Source organism: Hemibagrus wyckioides, linkage group LG06 (assembly GCF_019097595.1).
Source record: "Hemibagrus wyckioides isolate EC202008001 linkage group LG06, SWU_Hwy_1.0, whole genome shotgun sequence".
Classification (NCBI taxonomy): Eukaryota; Metazoa; Chordata; class Actinopteri; order Siluriformes; family Bagridae; genus Hemibagrus; species Hemibagrus wyckioides.
Genome location: NC_080715.1, coordinates 18,176,720 through 18,203,471, shown reverse-complemented (window position 1 = coordinate 18,203,471; position 26,752 = coordinate 18,176,720). Strand labels below are relative to the sequence as shown.

The 26,752-nt window shown below is 39.6% G+C and overlaps 1 protein-coding gene across 4 annotated transcripts; it reads left to right on the top strand.

The window, feature by feature from the left end:
• Nucleotides 1–2,717: 2,717 nt before the first annotated feature.
• On the top strand, nucleotides 2,718–26,125 carry akap11 (A kinase (PRKA) anchor protein 11). 4 transcript variants are annotated; one of them, XM_058393165.1, is made up of 12 exons: nucleotides 2,718–2,869; nucleotides 8,437–8,529; nucleotides 11,737–11,847; nucleotides 12,509–12,562; nucleotides 13,072–13,203; nucleotides 13,483–13,729; nucleotides 13,911–18,198; nucleotides 18,653–18,808; nucleotides 19,714–19,797; nucleotides 21,003–21,049; nucleotides 21,429–21,610; nucleotides 22,614–26,125. In XM_058393165.1, exons 2-12 carry the CDS (start codon nucleotides 8,467–8,469, stop codon nucleotides 22,779–22,781), a joined length of 5,532 nt encoding a protein of 1,843 aa, XP_058249148.1. In that variant the 5' UTR covers nucleotides 2,718–2,869; nucleotides 8,437–8,466; the 3' UTR covers nucleotides 22,782–26,125. The 4 variants fall into 4 exon arrangements, with proteins under 4 accessions (XP_058249148.1, XP_058249147.1, XP_058249149.1 ...); XM_058393164.1 differs by having other exon boundaries at nucleotides 19,711–19,797; XM_058393166.1 differs by lacking the exon at nucleotides 12,509–12,562 and having other exon boundaries at nucleotides 19,711–19,797.
• Nucleotides 26,126–26,752: the final 627 nt, after the last annotated feature.

Genomic DNA, 26,752 nt, shown 5'->3' with positions numbered 1-26,752 from the left:
ATCGTAGGTGCATGATTAACTATTTATTACAATATGAAAGTCACTGAGATGTGTATTTTTGTATCCTGATTGAATAAATGTCTCAATTTTGTTGTACATTTTCAAGTGGTAAAATGGTGCCACTTAATATCTTACTTCTTCAATAAAACCGAATGCATACACAATGTTTGGTATCATGTTTAGTCTCATTTTTTATTGAGTTGTCTTGTGAGTTTTGTGAAATATTGAAACAGGAACAAGTAAAAAGCAAAATAGGAAAGATATAAAGCCAGCTCCAGAATTATTAGCACCGAACCTTTGGTAAAGGTTCACATAAAATGTCTTTGTGGTAAATGAACCTCACACTGGAAATATGAGAGAAAACTTAAATAAAAACTTTTATAAAAACTATTAAATCCTGGCCCTTTTCTTTCTACCCTGTTGAAAGATTAAGTGAAGATGTATATATATACATAAACTACCCTAATTGTTCATTTTTTGATCTGTATACATTGCATTCAGTCACAAAATGATTCATGTGATAGTAGTTTGATAGTAGTAGTCATGTGATCACATGTAACATGCCTAACTCAAATACCCAAGTAGGTTTAAACAAGTTAAGAAAAAAATCATTGACATCTTTCTGTTCCAGTGTTACCTTTTAACCACAGCTGACTGGCCAAACATTAAGTATATAGTCTTTAAACATTAAATATTTAGAATTTTCTTTGTTTGCTGGTTTCATCAAAAAAAAAATCTGTAAAAATATCTTCTTATTTTTATTCTTACAAAGACGCATGATAAATATACACAAAATATACACAACACCAGGAGTTAATGATTACTATGACTGAAAAAGAACACTTTCTATAAAAAAGACACTTTCTAAGTGTCTATAAAGCAGTATAAAATTATACTATGCTTATTTTGCTATACAATTGTATAAAATATGTATAAAAGGTCTATATAAGTTTCTGCTAGACCTAAGTTCCACTTGCAGTTCACAGTTTACTCTAACTGCAGTACAGTACTCCAGGAAGAGAGCCAGCTTACAGCAACCCAGGTCACTGCAAAGTTTCGGTCTTCCTCTAGTCTAATATACATAATCCAACTAATAAATTAGTTGGGCTTTATAACAGGGCTTTATAAGGAGTTCATAAGGAGAAGATTAAAGATACTTATCATCACAAGTGAGGGCATGTACCTCCATACCTGGAATGTTTCATATCCCATTCCTACCAGCTACCAAAGGAATTCTGACCAATCCTGCCTGCTCCCATAGTTTCTCCTCAAAGATCCTGCCCACTCCCAGTCTCTCCTTACCAATCTCACCTGCTCCTACAGTCTCTCCTCACCAATCCCACTCGCTACTACTGACTCTCCTCACCTGCCTCACCCACTCCCTCTGATTCTCCTCACCAACTCCACCCACTCCCACTGACTGTCCTCACAACCCCACCCACTTCCACTGACTCTCTTCACCAACCCCACCCACTCCCACTGACTCTCCTCACCAACCCCACCTGCTCCCACAGTCTCTCCTCACCAATCCCACCCGCTCCCACTGACTCTTCTCACCAACCCCACCCACTAACCAACCAACCTCACCAACCCCATCCGCTCCCACAGACTCTCCTTGTTAACCCCACCCCCACCCCCACAGTCTCTCCTCACCAACCCCACACACTCCCACAGACTCTCCCTATTAACCTCACCCACTCCCACTGACTCTCCTCACCTACCCCACCAACAACCTCACACAGACTCTCTTCACCAAAAAGTTTGAGCAGAGTTTAACCATGGTTATTTTTTGCTTGTAACTGGCCACAATATTTATGTAATGGACTTACTTGGTTCCATATACTGTTTATATACAGTGTCTACTTACAAATCCGGACACCTCCCACAGTCTCTCTTCATCAATTCTGCCAGCTCCCACAGTCCCTTCTCACCAATAATGCCAGCTCCCACAGTCTCTCCTTACCAATCCCACCCACTCTCATAGTCTCTCCTCACTAATCCTCCCTGCTCCCAGTCTTTTCTTACAAATCCCACCCACTCCCATAGTCTCTCCTCATCAATCCCAAATGCTCTCACAGTCTCTCTTCAACAATCACTTCCACTCCCATAGTCTCTCCACATTAATCCCACCTGCTCTCACAGTCTCTCCTCAACAATCACATCCACTCCCACAGACTCTCCACTCCAATCCAACCGGCTCTCACAGTCTCTCCTCACCAATACTGTCTACTTCCACAGTCTCTCCTCGACAATCCTGCCAGCTCCCACAAAAAGTTTAACTAAAGTTTAACCATGGTTATTTTTTGTTGTACCTGCCCACTTCATTTTCTAATTTATTTACTTGGTTTGATTTCCTAAACTATAAAAATTAAGTAAATACAGTGACCCTGACAAGCATAAACATAACCGAAGATGAATCGGAAAAAATGAAAAAATGATTAAATCCGATTTACACCAGACACAGTAAATGCTTAGCGCACACAATCACCCTGCTATGTACAGGACGAGCCCATGTCAATCAAACTGGCTTTTCTTTATTCCACAATCTTCTTATCTTCATGGCATGGCCGTAAGCAGATTTCAAAACTGCCCACTCCTGCGATTTTTTCCCCCCACCAGATCTTTGTCTGTTTTGCACTGACATGTTACAAAAATTTACTTTTTTTTCTCATCTGAAAGAGACAGAGCAGCAAGACATCCCAATAAGAAAGGAGAGAGATCTGTTTGAGAAACGTCGATCATTGACTCTGCGCTCATCCTGTCGGAGCCGCCGTTCCGGGTTTGATTACTTTGGCCTGTTCGACTTATTTCATGAAGAGGAGGCATACAGAAACATCTAACAGCTTATTGCGTGGCTGTCGAAACAAAGGTGAGAGACGCGTTTAGAAAATAATGTATTTTTATGCCAGTAACACCGATCCCGTGGTATCATTATAAACGCGGCCGTGATGTAATCGGTTTAAGATTGCTGAACGCTGGACAAACTCGCTTAGCATTATCTGCTGTACTGACTCGATGCTAACTGGCTAAGCTAGCTAGGTTGTAATCTCTGCATTAAAATGACATCTCTAGCTGTGGGCTAACAATCTCAGATAAATACTCTGGTAAGTGCTTCATGTCATCCTTAACAAGCGTCATTAGATGATTTAGGCCGTAGTGTCAGCAAATCTCCTGCGACCGGATCAGTTCCCGAAGGCAGAGTATAAAGCAAAGCCTAACGCATGTCACTTTCAGGCCTGACATGAACAGCGCCTAGACAAGCTAGCTGTATGTAAACAAAACGTGTGACGTAAGGAAGTAACACACAATAACGCACTTCATTTTGTTTTTCAAACGCCATTGTTTATCAGTCTACCTCCTACAACGATCGGCTTAATTCCCTTCAAAACACTGACAGGTGAAGTGAATAACATTGATTTATATCATTACAATGGCACCTGTCAAAATGTATTAAGCAGCAAATGAACAGCCAGTTCTTGAATTTGATATGTTGGAAGCAAAAAAAAAAATGGGCGAGCATAATTATCTGAATGACTCTGACCAGGGCCAAATTGTGTTAGTTAGATGACTGGGTCAGGGCATCTCCAAAACAGCAGGTCTTGTAGGGTGTTTCTGATGTGCAAGTGGTTAATCCCTGCAAAAGTGATCCAAAGAAAGGTGATGCATGAAACCCATCACTGATTCATTAATAGCCTGTCTGGTCCAATCCTACAAAAGTAGCAAATTGCTGAAAAAGTTAATGTTGGCTGTGATACCTAGCTGCACACTTTACACTTTATGTGGCTTGGTCAAACTTTCGGTCCTAGCTCTGTGTTGTTTTTGTGTTTGAACTTTATGTTGTATGTTTATGTAGCACCAGGTCCTGGAGAAACGTTGTTTCATTTCACTATGTACTGCGTCAGCTATATGTGGTTGAAATGACAATAAAGCTTCTTGAATCTTGATACAAAGGCATCTGAACACACAGAGCATCACAGCTTATAGAGGCAGACTGTTCAGATTGCCCGTGCTGACCTCTGTACACCGCAAAAACACCTACAATGGGCATGTTGCCTGGTCTGATGAATCATGTTTTCTTTTGCATCATGGGTGTGTGTGTCGCTTACCTGCAGAAGAAAGCAAGCCAGGAGAGAGAGTGATGATCTGGGCAATATTCTGTTGGGAATGCTTGGGTTAAAGGATCTGCTGCTAATGTCTTGGTGTACGTTTTGTACCAAGGCACACCTTCAGAGGTCTTGTGAAGTCCATGTGTCGAACGGTCAGAGATGTTTTAGTGGCACAAGTGGGACCTGCATGAGATTAAACAAGTGGTTTTAACGTTATGGCTGAATGATGTATAAGGTGTGGCTGAGGAAATGCATAATTTTCAAACAGACAATATGCAGCAATGACGTCGGCAGGTAAAATTTTCTTCTTGTTAGCAGGCAAGGTAGATGCTGCAATTTCAATAACCAGCAGTCATGGAACTGTGGACTCGCGAGCACTGAGTGTTTGTCGTTGAACTGTCTTAACTGCTGTTCAGCGCATCTTTTTAGGCACCAGATTTCTTTAGCTATGCTACTAATGAAATTGCATCATCTATGCTGCCTGTTAACAAGGAGCTGAGCTTGCCTGCCCTCCTTATTACTGTGTATTGGCTGTTTGAAAAATATGCGTTTTCTTAAGTGTCTCTCATTATACTTAGCTATCTTAGGTGATAAATATATAAAATATAGTGCACAGTGGTGATATAAATAAATAAAAAAACTGTTTGATTGTTTCACTTAGAGGTTGCCAAAAGCACGTCAATGTTTAGATGTTTACACACCTTTAGCTCATATATAAGAAGGCCAGATAGTACAGTGTATATATATATATATATATATATATATATATATATATATATATATATATATATATATATATATATATATATATATATATTAGATAGTGATCGCTAGCTTATAACAGGGGTTGTCTAAGTCAGGGGGCCCCAAACTATGGCCCAGGGGCCAAATGCGGCCGCCCCCACTTTTGTACCCGCCAAAGACACAAGACAAGTATGCTAGCTTGCAAGGACAAATGTTGAAAAGTAATGATTATTTGTCTGTACAGAATAATGAACTTTTCTAGTATCAGGAGGTGTAATAAATACATTTACATCCTAATAAAATCTCCACACTAATACTAGTTGTCATTCCGGCCCATGTAATTTTCTGGTACAGACTGACCCGGCCCCTCATTAAATAAAGGAAAAATTATGTGGCCTTCACATTAAAAAGTTTGGGGACCCCTGCTCTAAGGTTTGGTTCTCCCAGAGATTCTTTGGACCTGCACAAATTTATTTAAATATTAGACATTATTAGTAATAATTTTGGCTTTTTATTGGAGACATCAAGCTTTTTTTTTTCTTTTTTTTTTTAAATTTCTTAACTTTACTCTGATGGAAAACATTTGTAAATAAAAATGTCATTAGATTGAAGATGACATTATTTGTTGCCTGAATACATGAGTCTGGATTAAACACAGTACAGACTAGTGACCGTTCAAATAGGTAAATAATGATAAACCCTTTGATAATGGTGGATTGGAATTGATGTAGTTAGCGTCCACTTTATCTAGTCCTGTGTATTATGCTGCTGTTGCTATGTGTAGCCTAGTGCTGAGGAAAAACAGTTTGTTCCAGTGTATCCACGTTACATAGAGGAATGACAGTAAAAGCCACTTGACTTGATTTCGACATATGTTTTTGAAATCTTTTAAAAACTGGACCACCTGGCTGTGTTTCACAAACCCCTGGTGCTCCCCAGACTCCATATTAGAAGTGCTTATTTAAAATGTCAGTCTCCATGTAGTAAATGTATGGACTGGGAATGGAATGAGAGTTGAATTGGTACAGTCTGAATATAATAATATAAACATAGACCACTCTTTTGAGAAAACCAGCATAACTAAGCAAGATGTCAGTTATCCTGCTGTCCTGCAGTGGAGTTATGAAAACTTTTCACCCATTTGCGTCATGGTTCGAGTGAAAAATGTACTATTGGCAGCATCCTCTCTCATAAACCACAATGAATTAAGCAGTATCTTTTGCTTAAATGGGGTTCGAATGCTTTTTTGGAATAACTGTAATCTAATACACTCCCTTGATTTTTAAAAAAAAAAATTTTTTATTGAATTATTGCAGAAAGTATTAATTGGTAAAATTGCAAGCACAGGACTCATACCAGTGATGACATATGTAATTACTTTCTATGATAAGCTGCACTCATTACTGTACTCATGCATATGGATCGATGATGGCTGAATGTGTTGTGATAACATCATCCGACACGACTTGACCCAATTCTGCAGAAAATTGCAAGTTCCTCTGAATGTCACTTGATTTCGTGTTAATTTCTGTAAAATCATGAAATTCTGGAGGAGTCATCAGTCATTTTGCAGGACATTTATTAGATTCCTTGTCATTTGAATTAAAATTCATTTGTTGGCTCTCGCGTCGTAGTAAAGTATATTCACAGCAGACAAAATCAAGTATTGGAATATCTAATGTTTTATCTTCTTTGTATTTATCAGCTGCAGCTTTCCTTGCTGCTGAGGTGGTACTGGTGTACCTTTAGAAAATGATTTAAGGTACATAATTGGATTATTTCAATCAAGTGTAATGCTTTTAATGTTACACTACATGCTAAAGGTATGCAAATACAGTACCTTTCTTTTCTGGAACAGAAATAAAATATAAAAAATATCTGAACTTTTTTTTTTTTTTGGTTTTGCCTTCCAAAATCTGAATAGAATTAAGCAAACAGGCCATGGTTTTATCCTGTGAAAGGTTTTCCACAGTTTGTCTCTTCCACCTAGGCACATTTCTGTTTTCACTCTGGGTTTGTTCTCAATGCTTGTGGTGATGTTAGTGGTAGTGTTAGGCTGGAGCTTGAGCTTGTAATAATAGTATAGAGTATATAATAATATAGGGTTGTGACTTACAATAATTGGGTGGCAGCTGCAAAACACAGGTCTGATACTGGAAAATTTATGGGACATCATTTTGTTGTTTGGTTCATGTCTTCTGAGAAATTCTTCCCCTGAGCTTCAACGTGTCACGTCTCCCCACATGAGCTTGCTTATGATTGAGAATCCATTCTTAATACCGGTTCACTGGTAAAATAAATTCCGTGTGTGTGTGTGTGTGTGAGAGAGAGAGAGAGAGAGACACTGCTCTTGTGGTCACTGTTTACCCACCAACGCATGTTCATGTTTAAAAAGTCTGACCTATTTTAGCCTTCTTAGGAAATTTTCGTCAGTGCATTTTCCCTGACAAGGTTTTTGCGCTTACATTTTCTTTATAAAATATTCTGCTGTAGTTTCTAGGATAAGAAAAGTTTGTTACTAGTAAGCAAATGTTTAGACACACCTTCTCACAGAAAGTTTTGCTTTATTTTATGATTTTCATTTTTATTATTTTAGAGTCTTTCGAATTATCTAACAGTGTAATATATTTGGTTTTACTTTAAAACTGAAAAAATAAAAATAAATATATATATATATATCCTTTTTTTTATTCACATGGTGTCAGATTGGTTTTCAGAAATCAGCAGCTCATTATCTAGTTCTTCTTTCACGTAGGCTTGTGTTTTGCAGTGTGTAGATAATATCTTGCATCAGGCAGCTGCGTATGTTTTAGCCTATTGGAGAACGTGATGAACTCAGATAGGGCCTAGAATTTTTGTAGATAAGGTCTACACATTGCTGTTGGGGAACTTTATACCGCTCTTGTTGCAAAAAAGCAAACAGCTCAGCTTTGATTGATGGTTTGTGACCATCCATCTTCCTCTTCATGACATTCCAGATGTTTTCAATAGGGTTCAAATCTGGAGATTGGGCAGTGCTCTCTTATTTTTTTCCAGAGCTATATATATATATAATATATATACTTTTGCACAGCTCACTTCACAGAATACACAACAACTTCACACTCCGTGCACTCACTTCACACTTTACTAGTATATTCTTCCTCATTGTACTCATAACAATATATCACTCATTGTATGCACATGCCATCTAAATTTTTCTTTGATTTCCCCCATAGTTTGTCTGTTTTTTCATTTATTTCCTTATTATTCTATTTTTGTATTTTAGTTTTATTTTAAAATACCTTTTTGAATCTTGAATTGATACACAGAAAGTCATATAAAGCATTTCACCGCATGTCATAGTCTGTATTATTGTGTATGTGATGAATAAAATTTAAATTTGATAAACACTATTATATGATATTTATATCACCTTACCCATGCCATATATTTCATTATTTTTCTTTGTGTTGGGAAACCAGTAAAAGTATCAAAGTGCTGTTGTTGGGTTATAATTTATGGGTCTGCTTCAGGCTTGTTGCTGTCATCAAGACCTATACAATTGATCTGGCAATGTCTTTTATTCTTGTTCTCTTTATTGAAGGTGTGGCCTCCAGCCTAGCCCTGCATTGCTATGGATGCCTGCGCCCGGATCAGAGGTGTTCCACTCAAGAACCGTGCCAGCATCAGGAAAGAGGTAGCTTCAGTATTTAAAAAAAAAAGCCCTGTGTATTGTTATGATTATCACGAATAATTCTTACCGTTAGTAGTGGTATTGGTGTTACTAGTATTAATAAAGTTGTTCATGTTTTTAGTGGTGAGTTTATTAATAACATATTTTAATATTATAAATATTATTAGTAGGAGTATTGATGGAACAAAACTTAACATGTACAAAAGTTATTGCCAAAAGTTTTGGGACACCCCTCCAAATCATTGAATTCAGAGGTTGGGCTTGGCACCTTAGTTCCAGTGAAAGAAACTCTTAATGCTTCAGCATACCAAGACATTTTGGAAAATTTCATGCTCCTAACATTGTGGGAAACCGATAAAACACCTTTGGGAATGAATTAGAGCGGAGACTGTGAACCAGGTCAAAACTGGGACATGAATTTAATATGGAGTTGGTCCGCCCTTTGCAGCTACAACAGCTTCAAGTCTTCTGGGAAGGCTTTCCACATGGTTTAGTAGTGTGTTTATGGGAATTTTTGACCATTCCTCTAGAAGCGCATTTGTGAGGCACTGATGTTGGACGAGAAGGTCTGGCTTGCAGTCTCCGCTCTAATTCATCCCAAAGGTGTTTTATCAGGTTGAGGTCAGGACTCTGTGCAGGCCAGACCAAACTCACTCATCCATGTCTTTATGGACCTTGCTTTGTGCACTGGTGCACAGTCATGTTGGAACAGGAAGGGGTCATCCCCAAACTGTTCCCACAAAGTTGTCCAAAAATGTACTTGAAGCATTAAGAGTTCATTTCACTGGAACTAAGGGGCCAAGCCCAACCCCTGAAAAACAATACCTGAATTCAATGATTTGGAGGGGTGTCCCAAAACTTTTGGCAATAAAGTGTATATTGGTGTAGACGAAAACCAACTGCTAGATACTACATGCTAGCAAAGCGTTACGGCATAATAAAGCACAATGCGAAGCAGGCACTAGAGAACACAGTAACAGTAGCGTGATTAGACTTAAGCAACAAGCGAGCTGAGAAAACGTGCTGAAAGAAAAAGGATCAGTTGTAACTGGGATTTGAAGGATGTAATAGAGGAAGTGTTATGAAATCTCTGTGGGACAAAATGTAAGGGCTTAAGTCCCAGATTTAAGAAAATTAGAGTACATGCAATCTTTAAATTACAGTATAAGCACTTATTGAGGAGGTTGCATAAATCTGCAGCAGTGAAAATGTGGGATAATGTAACCAGAGGATAGCATGTCAAATAGAAAAATAAGAGGTACAGACCCAGATCTCTGCCAGTGAGATATTGTCTGGTATTAAGAAGAAAAAAAGAATAAGAATAAAGCAGAAGAGAGCTGTTCCAGTAGTGTCAGTTACAGAAAGGCAGGCACAAAGGCACACTTTTCAGGGCAGATTGTGTTAAAAACTGAGCTACAGTAAAAAATAGATAAGAATTTTAAGCACAACAATCTGTAAAGACGTCAAGATATTAACTTCAGCTAAATGGCCAACAGCTCTTTCAGGAATGGTAAAATAAATTTAGCAAATTTTTTTCTTTAAAAAAATTAAAAAGTGTGTGGGGGGGTATTCTATTCTTTCTATCTCACACAAAGAGAGGCAGAGGCAAGACGTCAGGTTGGAAATGGGAACAGAGATATCTGACAGGTTTGCAGGAGAGAGGTGGCGACAGGATGTAACCCACAGGATGATGAGTTCGACCTCATGCTCATTTCCCCGATAGAGAATGGACCGGCGGGAGTAAAAATAGAAAGAATGTGGACAGGGTGTTCAGGATAGAAATGCACTGTTGGAAGCCTGATGGGTGTGTGAAGAGCAGAGGTAACAGAAGAAGTGAAAACGTGCAGTGGTAGAGTGCTTTGCAGCTTCTGGTTGATGCTGCTGACAGAGACAGGGGAGAAGTAGGAGGTTTGGGCAGCCCAGTATTTAGGAAACTGTGGTCAGTGTGTGTTAAAGAATGGATAGTGGGTCAGTCCATGGCTTTCAGTTTGCAATAGGATATACTAGCTGGAGTGGAAATCTACAATTAAATTCCGCAAGCATTTATTTAACAAGGTGTAGGATAATAAATATATCATTTTGAAGTAAAAAAATCCTGATTTGAAATGAATGTTGAGAAAAAATAGTTTTGGAAAAAAAAAGACATTTCACAAGCCTGCAACTGTTTCATAGTGTTAATATAAACACTCTGAATGAATGAATGAATGAATGAATGAATGAATGTGGACGAGGACGGTGTCTCAATTTAAACAATCATATGGACAGTTAAAACTCTATTTAATTGTATTACAAGGTCTTAAATACAGTTTTTAAAAAAATCGTGATCACTCTGAAATGCAAATCATTGTGCAGATGGCAGCACAAGCATTGTACATGCAAGACACCAAAATAACTCGGCCCAAGCATGGGTAAATAGTTCAGGGAGATTAACTAGGCTATTCAGCTCATTCAAGGGTCAGCAAATGAGTAGTAATGGTATTGGGACAGAACATATATTGAAATGATGTTGCATCTTAAACCAGACGTTTTATTGGTTTATTTGTTATGACAACAGCCATGTGAGGTTTTGGTGAAGTTCAGAAAAGAAGAACATTGCACTTTTAAGATGTATAACCTCTAATTAAGGACAGAAGACGATGACAATATATTGACTAACACAGAACAAAAAAAAACCACAGACAGCACCAGTGTAGTCAGGTAAAAAGTGTTTGTACACATTGGAAATGAGACATGTATTCCAGGGTCTGGCATGAGTGAGGCTTTCTATAGTAAAATCCGGTACCTTATTAAAGTGAAACCCACAGAGCATCTCATTTTTCAGGAAAAATCATTAAATCTAGAGTCTAACTGATACATGATATAGCATGACGCACATTAATGGAACTATAGCCTTTGTTTTTTTGTCTGTGTGTGTGTTAGTTTCCTAAAGCCAAAATATCCAGCAATGAAGTACAGTTCAGTTCTGTCCAGCTGCTTGATACTGCTGGCATTAAGTCAACCCTGGGGAAGCCATTAAATTGTTTACTGTTTTAAACGTCAGCTTTCACTACACTGCACCACTCATTATTATTATTAACATCCTAGTCTGCACCATGGAGTTTTAAATGATGGATAAATGTGTCTCGGTTGTCATTACACTTGTTTTAGCAGCTTATGAACTTGAATGAAGGAACTAACAGCCCTATTTTTGTTCTGTGTTCATATGAATAGACCGTCCGTGAGAGTTCAGCCCTGTCCCTGAGGAGCCTTTTAAAGAACAGGAAAGAGCTGAGCAATGTGGTGCCAGAGCAGCGCACTAGGGAGTCACAGAGTCTGCAACAAGTAAGGATAATATGTATAAAAACAAACAAACAAACAAAAATACCATCACAGTTGCTATTTCTAGATACAGATTTCAGAAGGGACTGCTCTCTTCACAAAACATCGTCCATGACATTATTATGGCCATAAATGTGCTTACTTGTATTTTAACTGCTTTGTGTATTTGATCTGTTCATCACTTGGCATGTGTAGGTCAACAATCTGTTTCATTTCTCTTAAAATCTCTTTGGCCTTGGCAGATGTTTATAACATTTACTTGATACAGTCATTCTGTGTGTCAATAATTCTGGCCTGCTGTAAGCTTGCACTGGTGGTTTTAACCACAGGCTTGGTTAACTGAATGATTTTGAAATAACTTCCTCAACTCGAGTATTGTGATATAAATAATTGCGTCAGAGTTTATCCTAAGTACTTCCGTGTGCCTTAATTATTTTAAAAGGGGTATGCTAGCACTTGGATTAAATTTGTCAGCTATTTGGTATAGGTTCCTGTTAGATATATGAAATGCATTTCAGGTTGGATTCTTTGAGTCACAAGATGATGTGAGAATTATACACAGGAAGAATATGATTAAATTTCAGTGGAACAGTTTTTCTGCGTCAGAATTGTGCAGTCATATTACTAATCATCTGTAAATTTACATGACTGTTCTGTCTTTTAGATCCATTTCATATGCTTGCCGAATTCTGCAGTAGGGGAGGATTTCACACTACAGGTGAAGTGTTTCTTTTCCTGCGGTTTCCAAAAATGGGGTGTAGGGCACAGTGGCTTGATGGTTAGCACATTGCCTCACACCTCCAGGGTTGGAGGTTCGATTCCTGCCTCTGCCATGTGTGTGTGAGGAGTTTGCATGTTCTCTCCATGCCTCAGAATTCTCCCTTCATGGTTCCGCAAGGTACTCCGGTTTCCTTCCCCAGGCCAAAGACATGTGTTGTAGGCTAATTGGCATCACTTAATTGCCTGTAGTGTGTGATTAGGTGTGTTTGTGTGTGTGTGCGATTGTGTCCATATGCCCAGAGCCTCCTGGGTTAAGCTCCAGGTTCCCCACAACCCAGCAGGATAAGCAATGTAGAGAATAGAGAGGGATGGATTATGTATACGTTTTAAACAACAGTTATGATGCCGATAACATTTTGCTGACGTTTATGGTACGTAGATTATTATTACAAAAAAACTGCACTAGTATGATGTTGTTCATAATAAATCTAACTGTAATTCGTATAGGCTGTGATTTCTCTCTCTGCTGAATTGTTGGAGTTGTTGAGACCCCTACATGTACATACTCTCAAAGATGAAGAAGTGCTGCTCATCAAAGATCCAAAGCGAACCTTGGACAGAAAAGATGGAGTCTCTCAGGTACATAATCTCAGGCTCAGTGTTTAAAAAGTATGCATGCATGTGTGTGCTTGATGGTGGATTATTGCATTTCTTGGATATTAAGTGTCTTCTGTGGTGATTTGTGGTTTTCTATGTGTGTGGTATGTTCTTTCTGTAACAATACGGATAATTCTGTAGGCACCCAGACCTTGATATCACTTGCAAGCCTGACAAAAAAATTGTCTATGCTTTCTCAAACATTTTTAGCCCACACAGTGTCATGTTTTTACAAGCATTGTCTGATTTTTCTAATTGCAGACCAACTCATCATCCAGAGCCATGTGCATACTGAGACATGGCAGCCCTCAACAGATCAGTGTTTGTACTATGCTGGGGCTACTGAGCCGCTATACAGTGGGGATCAGATATGCTCTGGAGGTACAGTCTCTACAGAGGGGCATATCAGAGTCATGTCAAGCTGAGGATGATGACACCAATCAGTCTGTCTCTTCTATTGAGGAAGATTTTGTCACAGCTTTTGAACATTTGGAAGAGGAGGATACAGGTTACTCACTACTTACACATGTTCACAATATCCATGTAAATGAGCCACTACTATATTAATGAATATTTGGCTCAAGTGCCATCTCCCGGCCTGTATTACATATGCTGTAGAAAAACTTCACATTTTATTGAACAGATTTTTGAATAAATTAATTGCCATTATGACCTTTCTCGTTTTATAGTTGTATATAACAAGAGGAATCAGAGAGATGTGGCCTCCCAAACTCTTCCCTCCCATTTCAAAGATTTATCTGGGTCCCGTATCATCATTAGTTCTGTCTCCAAGAAGTCCAAGAGTAGACAGAAGTCAGCTTCTGATGTGTCAGGATCAGTACAGAAGTCACCGCCAACATGGTCGGCAGATGCAGAGAACAACTGGAACATATCCACACAGAGTAACCTACCACAAAGTCGTGTTACCGCTACATCTTTCACTGAATCTGATGATTCAGACTGCTCTAGTCCAAGTCCCATCATTTTTTTGGATGAGGTTGGTTATCAGAAGAGTCTAATAGCAAAGCTTGACATTCCAAAGATCCCTGTTCTTAAAGAGGGTGTAGAAGATTCTGACTCGGAAGTGTGTGAGTTTTTTGATAGTTTTGATCAATTCGATGATCTGGATCAGTGTTTTGATTCGACTATGAAGGTGCCAAAAGAACAGGTTCTCGTTATCCAGAAGAAAAAGCCAACTGACAGCTCTGTTAATAAATATGATTCAAAGAGTGGTTCAAGAACAGCAATGAACCCTCACAAGTTCGACCACAGGACTCTTCCAGCCAATATCAGGAAGCCCACTCCACTCAAACCAGGATCTCCGTATAGTATACACTCCGACGCTCCAGATTCTCCACGACCAGTGAGGACATCCTGTGAGGAGAGCGGGGGACTCTTCAGCCCGGTTCACTCATCCGCATTTAGTCCTCTGGGAGAAGGAGGAGCCTTGGAGTGTTTTTGGAAACCAGATGGAGACGTTGCCGAATTGCGCAAACCACAAGACCTTTGCTCACTTTATAAAACTTATTCCGATTTTGCAAACAATCTCTCGAAAGAAATTCTTGGAACTGTTTGTGGGTACTCTTCTCCTGTTGACATTAATATTAACAGGAACTTGAGTTGTGTGTGCCATAAAGAATTCAAAAACACTAATGGACATTTGATGAAACTGTCCGATATTCAGGAGACGGTCACTATTGCCAAATCACACTCGCAGTCTCTGAAGGACGGGATTCAGAAGTTTGCCACAGACTTGGTGGAAATGAGCATTGGCAGTGCCTTAAGAGATTTACAGAAAGGAGTGTCGTCCTGCACAACAACACTTTGCCATTTAGCTGCTAGGCTTACCTCCTCAGTGTTTCATATGGCCTTTCAAGAGATAGGAATGCGCCATGCATACGTGTTAAAAGAGCGTGCCATAAACGGATTGGCTGGATTCCTTGTTGGGGAAGCAGTCTCTGGAGCTCTGAAAGAGTTTCTGTTTGTAAAAAAGCAGATTTTTAACAACACTGTCACCAGATTTGCAGCTGATCTTGCTGAGGAATTAGTATTTGAGGGAATTATGGAGGTATGCCAGTTCTCACATCCTTCTACACCACTTACCCCAAAGGACTGGTCTTTTGAGCAAGAAGAGGAAGTGGTTTGTTCTTATGCTTCGGATCTTTCCGAGTCAGTTCTTCAAGAAGCCTTCATAGAACTGTCCCAAGCTGATGTGACTTTCACAACGCAGGCAGCCATAAGTGTGTCAGTGGACAATATCTGCTATGTCAGTGCTGAAGATGCATCTCGGACCACAAAAATCTGCAATGCCCAGTCAAGTTTCCAGAATACGCAATCGCTTGTCCAAGCTGAAAATCAAGAAGAGGAAGATGGCTGCACTGTAAAGAAAGCTCTGTACTGTGTTTCTGGAATGGCCAGTTGTGTTCCTGTGCCTGCCGCTGGCAAAGCTATATCTTACCTGCAGAACCCAGAGGAAATGTGTCAGTATAAGTCCAGTGTTAGTCATACTTGCCAGAGCAGCCCAAAAAGAAGCATTTGTTCTCAAGGAAGGGCAGTGACCTCCACTTCAAACACATCCACTGCAACATGTTCTGAGTCAGTGCTAGGTATTTCCAAAATTCGTAATGTCTGTGGGAATTTTGGGAATACGTCTACAAGTGCAGTTGAGAAACCTCTAGTGGGAAAAAGTTTTGAGAAAATGTCTGGTGCTATGGTTGAGACAATAGTGGGTGAAGCATTTGACATTGTGCCCACAAATAAAATGAAGAAAAAAATGGACGACTGTGCTGATTTCATTAGTAAAAACATAGGGAGTCGGATAGCTACGTGTACTGGTATGGCAAAATCCCAGGATGTGGCATGTCAGAGTTCGCCACCTTATGATTTATGCATATCACAGAAAATCATGTCTTTATTTCCTAAAGGAGATTTGACAGAGTCGTCATCATGTTACTCTCAGCCTCACGTAACGTCAAAGAACATGGATAAAAAAATATGTCAATCTGGCTTAAAAAATGTATGCACGGTCGACAAGTTCTCACCAGACGTCCAGTCCACTGTGATGAAGGACACTTTGGAAGTGCCCAGTTTTGAGGGAGGCATTCGTGGAGGCAGAAAAGTCATCTCAGAAGAGATGCTTAATGGCAGCACTGGAATAAAATCCAGCGGAAGTCCTGGCACTCCTCCCTCAACTCCCCAGCAACCATCAGACATCTCGAGTGAGAAAAAGCTTAAACAGTTCTCAAAGAAGCTGAAGGGCAAGCTTGCGAAGGAATTCTCTCCTGCAACACCGCCACCCACCCCACATTACGAGCCAACTCCAGGACTCGAAGAGAGCTCCGATTCAGAGAAAGAGGAATTTATGCTGAGGCTCATGAGGTCACTTTCTGAGGAAGCTGTCAACAATGAAGATGAAGATGATGAGCAGGAAGATGGTCTCAACTCTGCGACCCATAACACAGAGCAGAGTTCCAGTGTGGGAAACAAGATGATTGAGAGAGGAGCTCTGCGTTATGCTGAGCGTTTGGCATGCCATATTGTTTCCATGGCAACTGAGATGGACACTTTAAGCATTGGTGATGTAAGTAAGCCAGAGAATGAAGAAAGCAGTGACAGCTTTGCTTTACACAGTGCACAGTTCTCGGAACAGACCTTGAATTCATTATGGACGTACGCTGGGGAGATTGCTGGGGAAGTCATTAGTGATGTAAAGAGGATGATGAGTTCCAGCAGTTGCCGTCACAAAACAGTCAAAAGAGGATCTGTGAAATCAGATAAGCATCAGCATGGTGACCGGAAAGACTACCACTTTGTCATCAAAAATAACTCATGGTCAGGTGATCTCATTGCACCAGTTTCCAATCCTCAGTGTAACACTTCAAGCAGAAGCTCAGCCCAATCTGAGTACCCAAGCTGTGAAAGTGTTACTGACGAGTATGCAGGATATGTTATCAAGGTACTTAAAAAAGACGGAGGAAGCCGGGAACTTATCCTGGATCAGTATGCCAGTCAGTTGGCTTATAAATCTATCAAATCAGGCTTAGCTCATGCCGCACAGAAAATAAAGCAGAAGTCTCCTTTAAGACTTAGCTCATCCCGGCAGTTACATCACGAGGGCAGCCGTAGCGTTGGTAAGATCCCACCATCTGAGTCCTCTCCTGCCATTCTTAAACGAGGACAAGAAGCGTCCTCTAGCGAGTCCATGCTTTGCGTTTGTCAAGATGTCGAAAACATTGGTAGGAAGGAGTACATGGAACTTGTCAACTTTGCGGAGTCATTGGCCTACAATATTACCTGTGACGTCACGAGAAAGCTAAGAATGTCCTCGATTAGGCTTCCTAAATCCCTCACAGACTCGTGTCTCTACAGGAAGTCAAATGTTGAAGACATGGCTGAAAATTTAATCAAAACTGCCTTTTCATGTTCAATGCTACCGTACACCGGGAAAAACAGGCAATATCATAGCACCAGCAGCTTAGATGATGGAAATTACAATAATGGTGTTATGCAAGTCATTGAGCATTATGCCAGGAAGATTGTTGATGATACTTTGGAAATGACTCTGGGGTCTACAGCTCTTCAGACAGCAGAAGAGAGAAGGGCTTTGGACCTCAGTTCTTTCACCGAGAAGCTGACGGAGGCATACAAGGCTTGCCGGTACTGTCAAGGACGAGATTGCTCGTTTTGCAAAAATTGTCACATGAAGTACCATGGAATGCAGAAGAGAATGCAGAAGGACACCGTGGACACGATGGTTGGTCTTGAAATTCCCAAAATCCACATAGATCTGGACAAGAGGGCAGTTTTTGCTGAGGAAATGGTATCTGCAGCATTTGAGAAAGCTAAGAAGGAACATAGCAGCACCAGCTTAAATGCAGACAGTGGGATTGGTCACGATGGCGCAAGCTTTGCAGAAAGCCTGACCACAGAGATCATGACGTCTGCGTTGTCCAACATCTGCCAAACCATCAACCTCAGGTAAACAAAACAAATGACTAGTCTCATAAAAATTTTTGTAAAAACTTATGTTTGTACATCGGAAGAAATGTGGTGCATCAGTTACTCAAATACTGTGGGTTCCTTAGTCATTAACATTTCCTGTGTTGGTGTAATCCTGGACAGATTTAGGTGAGTGATTTGAATTAGTTACAGATATTCGGTCGCTTTGATGTGGTTATTTGTAATTTATGCCAATTATAAGTTAGAATTTAGCCTTGTAGATATTTCCATTGGTTGGGGACTTGTACAGTATAATTACACTATGATGGTGTGTGTAATTATGTGTAAATTCGATCCGTCAGTGGAATGTACATTGAACGTTCTAGCAAAGCAACCAGCACTCTGACTTTAAACATCTCATCAGTGGGGAAAAAGAAAGATGTTAATGGCAATACTCTTTTTTTTAAGTGGATATCTACTATTTATGTTTCAGTGCTCCTGGCAGTGAGAGTGTCAATGTGACAGAGTCGACTGTCAGTCAGCAGCTGAATCTAAGTGTGGGAGATGACAGTCTCGGCAGCTGGTCTAATTTGAGCTTTGAAGAAGACCATCCTGATGAAAGTAGTAGCTTCCATCACCTAAGTGACAGGTAATTTTTAGGTTCACTAGCTTCACTTTGATTACTAACTCCTCACCAGCTTTTTCCCCCCGAGTTTACACACTTTTTCTTTTATTTTCACTTGCACACGGTTCATAATTGACAGAAAAAGATGATGAATTGACAGAGAAGTGAATGCATAAATGTCATGGTTTGAGGAGCTGGAAGAGTGGTGCTCAATTTAGTTGTCAAAATAAATCAGTCAAGTAATTGTAAATGACAAGCAAACTGTTTTCTTTGTCTACATTTTAATGCAGCCTGTGATATTTTGTTGGTGTTGTATTTCTGGCTCTTCTGTATCTTGCACATTAACTTGAGGCCTTTATACAGCTAAGGTTTCCCCAAAACAATGATTCATCTTTGCCAAGGAGTGTTTTTTCTTTTCTTTTTCTTTTTCTTTTTTTTATAGATACTACACTCACTCATGAAAAAATTGTTTATTCCACAAACAGCAAAACCAAATGGTCTGTTTTTGGAGTTAGTACATTTCCTTTTTCAATTAGGAATTTAAATGACTTCCCCTAGGCTGAGAGAAAAGAATTGCTTCAATTATTTGACAGTAGTTCTTGGCATACACTTGTATCTAAGGTGGGAGTAGTCATAACCAAGTAGTTATTTTGGATAATGAAAGCCATCTGTAGGTATCAAAATATTTTTGAAAGGTGTGGTTGTAAGCAGTTATTTCTCTTGGGGCAGTGTTTCTAGGATACTAATGGTGTATAATCATGGCGTTTGTGTTCACTATGTGTGGCTAGAAATGAATGTGATAGATAGACTGCTATACAATCTTGCAGATTTCTTCGAGGTGGGTATGTAAGATCCACAGTGACATGGCAATGACCTGGTAGTGTATGTGCTTGCCCAGTGTTGAGTGCTCCTCTTTTCTCCTACAGCAGTAATGGGAACAGCAGTAGCTGGAGCAGTCTGGGGTTAGAGGGAGAGGTTTATGAAGAGCATTTGTCCTTCTCCCCATCAGACAGGTTGGTCCAGAGCAGGAAACTGAGTATAGTCAGCGTGGGCTTTCTCAAATGTCTGCATGATGCAAGAGCTTTGATCACCAAGTGTTGAAAATGTGTCTGTGTGACTGTAGCAACCTTTGCCTTGTAGAGACAAACCCGGGAACACAACAGCTCTTTGTTGGTCTCCATTCTGTGGTTTTAACAAATGGAATTAGTAAATTAAATCATGTGTGTGTATGTGTGAGTGGGAGTAGGAAGAGTCGGGGAGTTAATTCCTTCTGTCAGTTCTTTGTGAAATCTTGACTCTGACAAAAGAACAATCTGTCTTTGCTGTCTGCTGCATGGCTGAGTGATGGGAGACTGTTCTGGCCCCTGCTTCTCATAAGGATCCTGTTCCACTGGGAAAATGACTCAGAGATGTTCAAATGGCAATAGAGATCACTGTCAGTACTTCATTTCACTGAGCAGGGAAGTGTTATCTGAATGTAGCACAGTGAAACTCTTTAATGAGATGAAGTACAATTGAATCTGTTGCCTTTGGGCTGATTTATTTGTGTGCAGCCTGGGAAAACCCTTCTCAGAGGGATTTCCTAAATCTTTGGCTATGTATAATTCTAAAAACACCAGAACTAAAAGGCTCAGTTCTGCTCATTAAGCAGTTATTTCCACATTTATTAATGATATCCTGTGTTTTATTTGAAGAGACACAACAAGCCTGGGCAAGAACGAAAGTGAATAAAAGGATTTCTACATTGTTTTTATTGAAACATATTTATCTTTCCTTAAAATCGTAGTGTCAAAGTAAGTTTCGGTTGAAACCCAATTTTATCTTTTTTGTCCAAAATCCGGCCATGAAGAAATCTGACAAGTTTTCCCAGTCTGCTTCCCATTTGTTCGTTGATGCACAACTGAATGCAAGTCACATACACTTTTCAATAATAAAAAAAAATTTAAGAAATTCGGTCAAATTAATATCTAGTCATTTTAAAAGTAATCCTGAACTGGTTTCCTCATCACTCATAGTATAGTATAGTGAAATATCACTATTTATAGTGGAACAGGTCAGTATGAAAACTAGGTTTGCTGAAAACTGTGATCCCTCTCTCTGTCTTTCAGTTCTGAATGGCCCTCTTGCATGTTTTTTTTCCAACCTTTTGGCTTTTTGATGCATTGATGCTGTCTTTTTGATCTGTTTGCTCACACTAGTGATGTTTCTCATCCTGTAGTGACTACACAGAGGAAAAGGAAGCTGAGGCCAGGAACTTCATGGGTGGTAATGGATCATTTCTTGTTCTCATCATAAGCCCTTTTTTTTTGGGTAAAGGTAAATAGTGAAATATGATATTTGTATTTACAGCCGGGCTCGACCCCGTCATTTTTCAGAACGATCATACTTGGCAGTAGGAGTGTTCCGCTACTTTGTCCAAACTGCGCTGCTGTTGTTTCATATCCCTGTCTCCTGTAACTGTCCAAGCACTGCGGGTCTGCAGATGATTTCAGACTGAGCCGTCTGGCCCCATTTACTGAAAGACTGTGGGAAACGGATTTATGCTATGGGCTTGCTGAAATAGGGGTTATCTGCTGTGATCGTGCTGATGGCAGTTGGGATGTATGTGTGCTTTTAACAGGCCTTTGTGTGTTTGTTCTGGCAGGGACGGTGCGAGTGGAGAGGGGCCACACAGAAGGGGACAGGGCTCTGCTGGTGGTCAGTACAGATGTATGCGGCCAAGGTCCAGATCCCCAACTGCGAACGGTGCTGCAGTGGATGGCAGCCTCACTCACCGAGCTGCCAGTCATGCAGTTCAGCCAGCAATCAGAAAGAGACATGCAGCAGGTATGATTTTCCAAAAAATATTTTTTAAATACACACTATATGGCCAAAAGTTTGTGTGAGTGATATCTTAGCATAACATCCATATGTGGCCCCTCCCCAAACTGCTGGAAAACCCAAAGTTGGAATCTCACAATTGTCTAGAACTGGAGAGCCGGACATGTTCCAGCATGATAATGCTCCTGTGCACAAAGCCAGCCCCATAAAGACATGGTTTGTTAACGTCAATGTGTAAGAACCAGTGTGACCTTAGCTCAAACCATGGAACACCTTTTGTATGAACTGGAATAAAGACCTCAGGCCTCCTGAACAGACATCAGTGCCTGACCTCGCTAATGCTCATGGGTAAATCATCCCCAGAGCTGCGCTCCAAAATCTATTGGAAAACCTTCCCAGAAGAGGATATTAGAGGACAGTGTAAGAGCACTGGAGGACTAAATCTGAAAAAGTTTGAAAACGTGCACACGGGTGTTACGGTCAGGTGTCTACAACTGTTTGGCCATATAGATGCTTTTAAATATATTTTTTAATTTTGGAAAAATTGATGTTCAAAAACACATTGTTGTACAACTAAACCTTTATACAACAATTTAAAAAAAAAAAAAGTTTTTTAGTCAACTTAGCTTAAGTTCTATCAGCTTTTCCCCATTTTAAGATCTACACTGGGAATATACACTGCAAATTTAGTAATAAACAAAATATTTTTAGGTTTTTAGTAATGCTATTTATTACTAAAAATAAATTTCAATTTTAAATGAAAATGATTGTAAATAGGATTTCTAAGCTGTTCTGTCACGGAAAATTAATCAAAACCTTCTGACCTATCAGACCTGAGAATTCAGTCCAGTTTGTCCAGGTTTACTTAGTCAGACTCTTCTTACCTTATAAAAGTTCAGGAACACTGCAGGCCATTTTGATTTCTGACTCTGTAGCCTCAGGTTCATACAAATATGGGCATGTTATTTCAAATGCATTCTAACTCTGGCTGCTGTGTTTACATTTGTAGTTTCTGCGTGTAGTTCAGAGGCTGAGAGAGAGAGAGTGGAGAGTCGGTGAGCTTCTCCAGGCTCTGCTTAGATACTACGAGGAATGTCCAACCGAAGAGGAACCACGTGCCGAGGACAGAAGACATGAACACAGGTCCCTTTTCCACTGGCTTCTTGAACACCCATAGACCATCACTACCCAGTGCTTACACCAGTGACTGACACGTCAGTAGTAAGCACTAACGGCAGTGTACTGAGGTGAAGATATCCATCACTTTCACATTCATGTTCAAAAGAGCTGCCAATTTTGAGGTCTAGCCAGTGGGATGGATCAGGTGCGTGTGTGTTTTGAAGTGTATTGCATGCCTGACTGAAGGTATTTTTGTTCTCCACCTTTTGTTGTCACTTATTTCTGTGTCATTTGATATTGGATTGCATATCGCACACTTAGTATGTTATCATTTGCACTTTTCTCAGTGTTTTGCTTTCATGCCCTAAGCCAGTGTTAAAACAACAAACAGAGGGCTCAGTGATGGCATTGCTTTGTCAAATGGAATCCCTGGAGCAGAGATGGACATTAGATCACCTCTCTTAAGGGTAATATACATGATAAAGGGACCAGCCAGCTGAACCACTACACCTCCCATATCTAAGTTCCTGCTCAGTGCAGAATTTTGTCACTTGGTGTACAAATGAATGAAAAATAGTAATGCACAGGAATTATAGGTCAATTATTAACTACTAACAGATGCACATGCAGCTGCCGGAGATATCAAAATACCATTTCATGGTAAACATTTTGACACTTTAAAAACAGCTGCTGTCGAAAGACTCCATTGAAATGTATTTTAATAATATTCCAATAATCCCATCTCTTTCCTTGGTTATGAGATGTGTCATCTCAGATCTCAGGATGGCGCTGAATTTATTAAAAGGCCCTTATGGATAAGTATTTATGACACTACAGCATATATATATATATATATATATATATATATATATATATAAATATAAAGAAAATATATTTTTTGTATGACTAAAAATAGTCAGATGGTGTGGTGCACTCAGAGGTTCCTTAACATCTGAGTGCACTTAGTATGCCGAAACTGTATAAAATACACTGTTGCCAAAAATTAAGGTACACAAATGAATATTTTTTTAAGAATACATTTAAGTTAAATATATACTTAACATTTCAAACAGTCAGTAAATGACAAGCTGCTACACAGGCAAAGAAGCTCCGTAGTATGAAGGAGGAAGTAGGGCCGTTTTACCACGTTGCCAGTGATCTGCGTTAACAGTTTTCTGTAATTGCTGTAATAGTGAGAGACTATGCTCACTTTGCCCCAGAGACGGACAGATTTTAGCTTGAGACAGACGGATATTAGGGTTGTAAAACTGTTTTTCCGCTTTGATTCTGTTTTTGTGGCAGGATTAACTGTACTAAATGAACTGATTCTTATTTCTGGAATGTTAATGACAGCAGATGACACATCCTGTAAAGACAAAAACGTGTCAGTTCCATTTTGTGTTAAATTCTGCTGGTCATTTGTTTTTCCATACCTAGACTTTGATATAGAGGTTTCTTAGAGTTCTGTTCATAACATTTGTGGTTGCTTAGATTCCTCGGAGCAGCACTCTAATTTGAACCACGAATGAACCGCAGCTGCCAGTGCCTGCATAACTCGGTCACTAATCACACACTCCTTACGTCTCCTGGAGATGTTTTACACTCCAACAGGAAGTCAACCACCACAATCTTTCCCACACTATCCCATTCCCCTCACTGACTGCACTTTACTGTGCACTCCCCATGAAGGTAGCACTTTACCCTGGAAAGGCCGTGTAGGTCCTTCTCAAATTATTTCAGTATCTCAGAACAGTGTATTCCACGACACATTATTATAAACCACCAAAACCACCTGGTATTAAAACCACCGAAAGCTTGTGTAGTTGAGTGTTGATAATATGAGTGCCCTGTGGTTAAGTATAAGGATGCTGTTGTAACTATTACTCCATTTGCTGAATCATAGGCAGAGCAAAATGAATACTTTTGGTTTGTTTGCTACCTGGTTTGGTTTAGTTTCACACTGTACATAATTAAAACAAACCAAAAAGCCTAAAAAATAAAAATAAAAATTGACGGAGAACTGTGTATGGCTGAACACGTATACTTAGAATCCGTCCATTCTGGGTGAGAAAAGCCAAACAAAGCTTTGTCAAGTGATTGAAATCACATACATCAATATATTACTAGATAATTATATAAAACATTTTTTGTGCATCACACCTGACAGTTCTTTCTAGTTTTTCACAGAGCATTTCTACAGCTCTGCCCTTGCGCCTCCCGGCTCTCGCAGCTATAGAAATGAAAAACGTTATTTTGGTCAGAAGACCTCAAACCGGTTGTTTTGGTCTGCACCTGTGATTGCTGTGTTCTCACATGCACAGACACACCACACCAAGGGGAAAAACACATCAGGGTTCGATTCCAGTAGTATGTGAAAGAACCCCAAGAGGCTTCTAGGTAGCAGGCGTTCAGTTTAAACTGACATCTTGCCATACGTGTTAAATCATTTGATGTATTATGACGTATTTCAGTTCACAGTATGGTTTCGAGAGAGGTGTGTATGGTGTTGTAGGTAGTAAGGACAGATCTAGAACGTATTGTTTCACATGAACACTAATGCATGCTATTCTATCCCTTCATGATTACCTGTATTACTATTAATGTGGTGTGGATGTTCAGTTTGTGGCATCATATCAATGATTATTACTCATGAGCATGGTCCGAAGTCATACAGCACTGTGGCTGCTCGTGCTATCTGTATGTGAATCGCTACGGTGACAAATTTCTTCTTCATGGTGCCATGACTCAAATTCTGAAGGAAAAGAAGAGGAAGCTATTTTGTTTACATGATTTTGAATTCGCCATTTAAAAAAAAACAAAAAAAAACATTTGGAGGCGGCTGTTGTAGGCATTATATAAATCTAAATGCGGAAAAGAACAATTTGGATTTTAAGCTGACCCTAAAAAAAAAAAAAAAAACCTCGAATAATTTATTAATTCAGCTGAAGGTGTACAGTATTTGCAGATATACACTTTTGCCTCATTCACAGTGGGATTGTATATGCTTTTGCTGTAAGTATAAACAGGCATAAATGTGCTGGCTTCGTGTACTGACTTTATTTTCTGTACATTCCTATATTTCGTGTATCTATTGCTATTTGTGTTATTTAAAGCTGTGTGTACTGCAGATTTGACATTATAGTTTAAAGGTAAATATTTTGTTACATGTGCAGTGTCATGCCCATCGCAGTGAAGTAGACAGACAATATTACACTGACTTCTCTATTTTTCCTGCTTATTTGTATTCTCTTGAAAAGTAAGATATTTAATAATTTATGTCAGTATAACTTATAATTGTGATTACACTAGTGAAGTTGCTGAATAGTTTACATATTAAAAGCCTAAAGTAAGAGCACTACACCTGTCAAAGCTGTGGCTAAGAATAAAGCTTTTTCATGTGAAGCTGTCAAGTTTGCTTATTTACTGAATGGCACAATAAAAGAGTCTGAATGTGAAATCTTTATTTTACCACACAATGCGTACACCCTCCTCCTAGAAGGAAGTGAAGTGTAGAACAATAAGGGCTTGTGCTCTTACAGTTCCTGAGTTAAGAACCTGAGAAGACTGGCTGCATACAGAATACGAGAATGCCTTCATATTGTAATAATGATGTTCTAACGATTGATGCAACTTGTGGTTTTGTGGCTCACACACGAGTACAAATTAGCAGAGCCTGCAACTTAGCAACCATCGGTTGCAAAGCTGTTTTTCTGTGATACTTTTCGACAGCTTCTCATTAACTTGTATGTTGTCTTTGCCCAATGAAGCATGCCATGATGCGGTATAATCTTTGCTGTGTTTTTGCTGATATGTGCAGTTCCTGTCAACATCCTCCTCAAAGAGCTGCTCGAGTCTGGAGGGGATTCAGTGAGACATGAATAGAAGCAGAACAGAAAGAGATAATTGCAGGCTTTAGTAATGACACAAAGACTAAAGAATGCAAAAGGATGGCGTCTCACAAAACGGGCACTTCTAACACAGCTCATTAAACAAAGCTCATTACTGTGTTGATGATGAAGCTCTCAGAGA

Bases quoted from the DNA above. Each gene is read 5' to 3' on its own strand.
- akap11 (XM_058393164.1), top strand. From the start codon at position 8,467: ATGGATGCCTGCGCCCGGATCAGAGGTGTTCCACTCAAGAACCGTGCC. The intron at 8,530-11,736 runs GTAGCTTCAGTA...TCATATGAATAG, and splicing joins GTGCCAGCATCAGGAAAGAG to ACCGTCCGTGAGAGTTCAGC. The intron at 12,563-13,071 runs GTGAAGTGTTTC...TAATTCGTATAG, and splicing joins GGGAGGATTTCACACTACAG to GCTGTGATTTCTCTCTCTGC.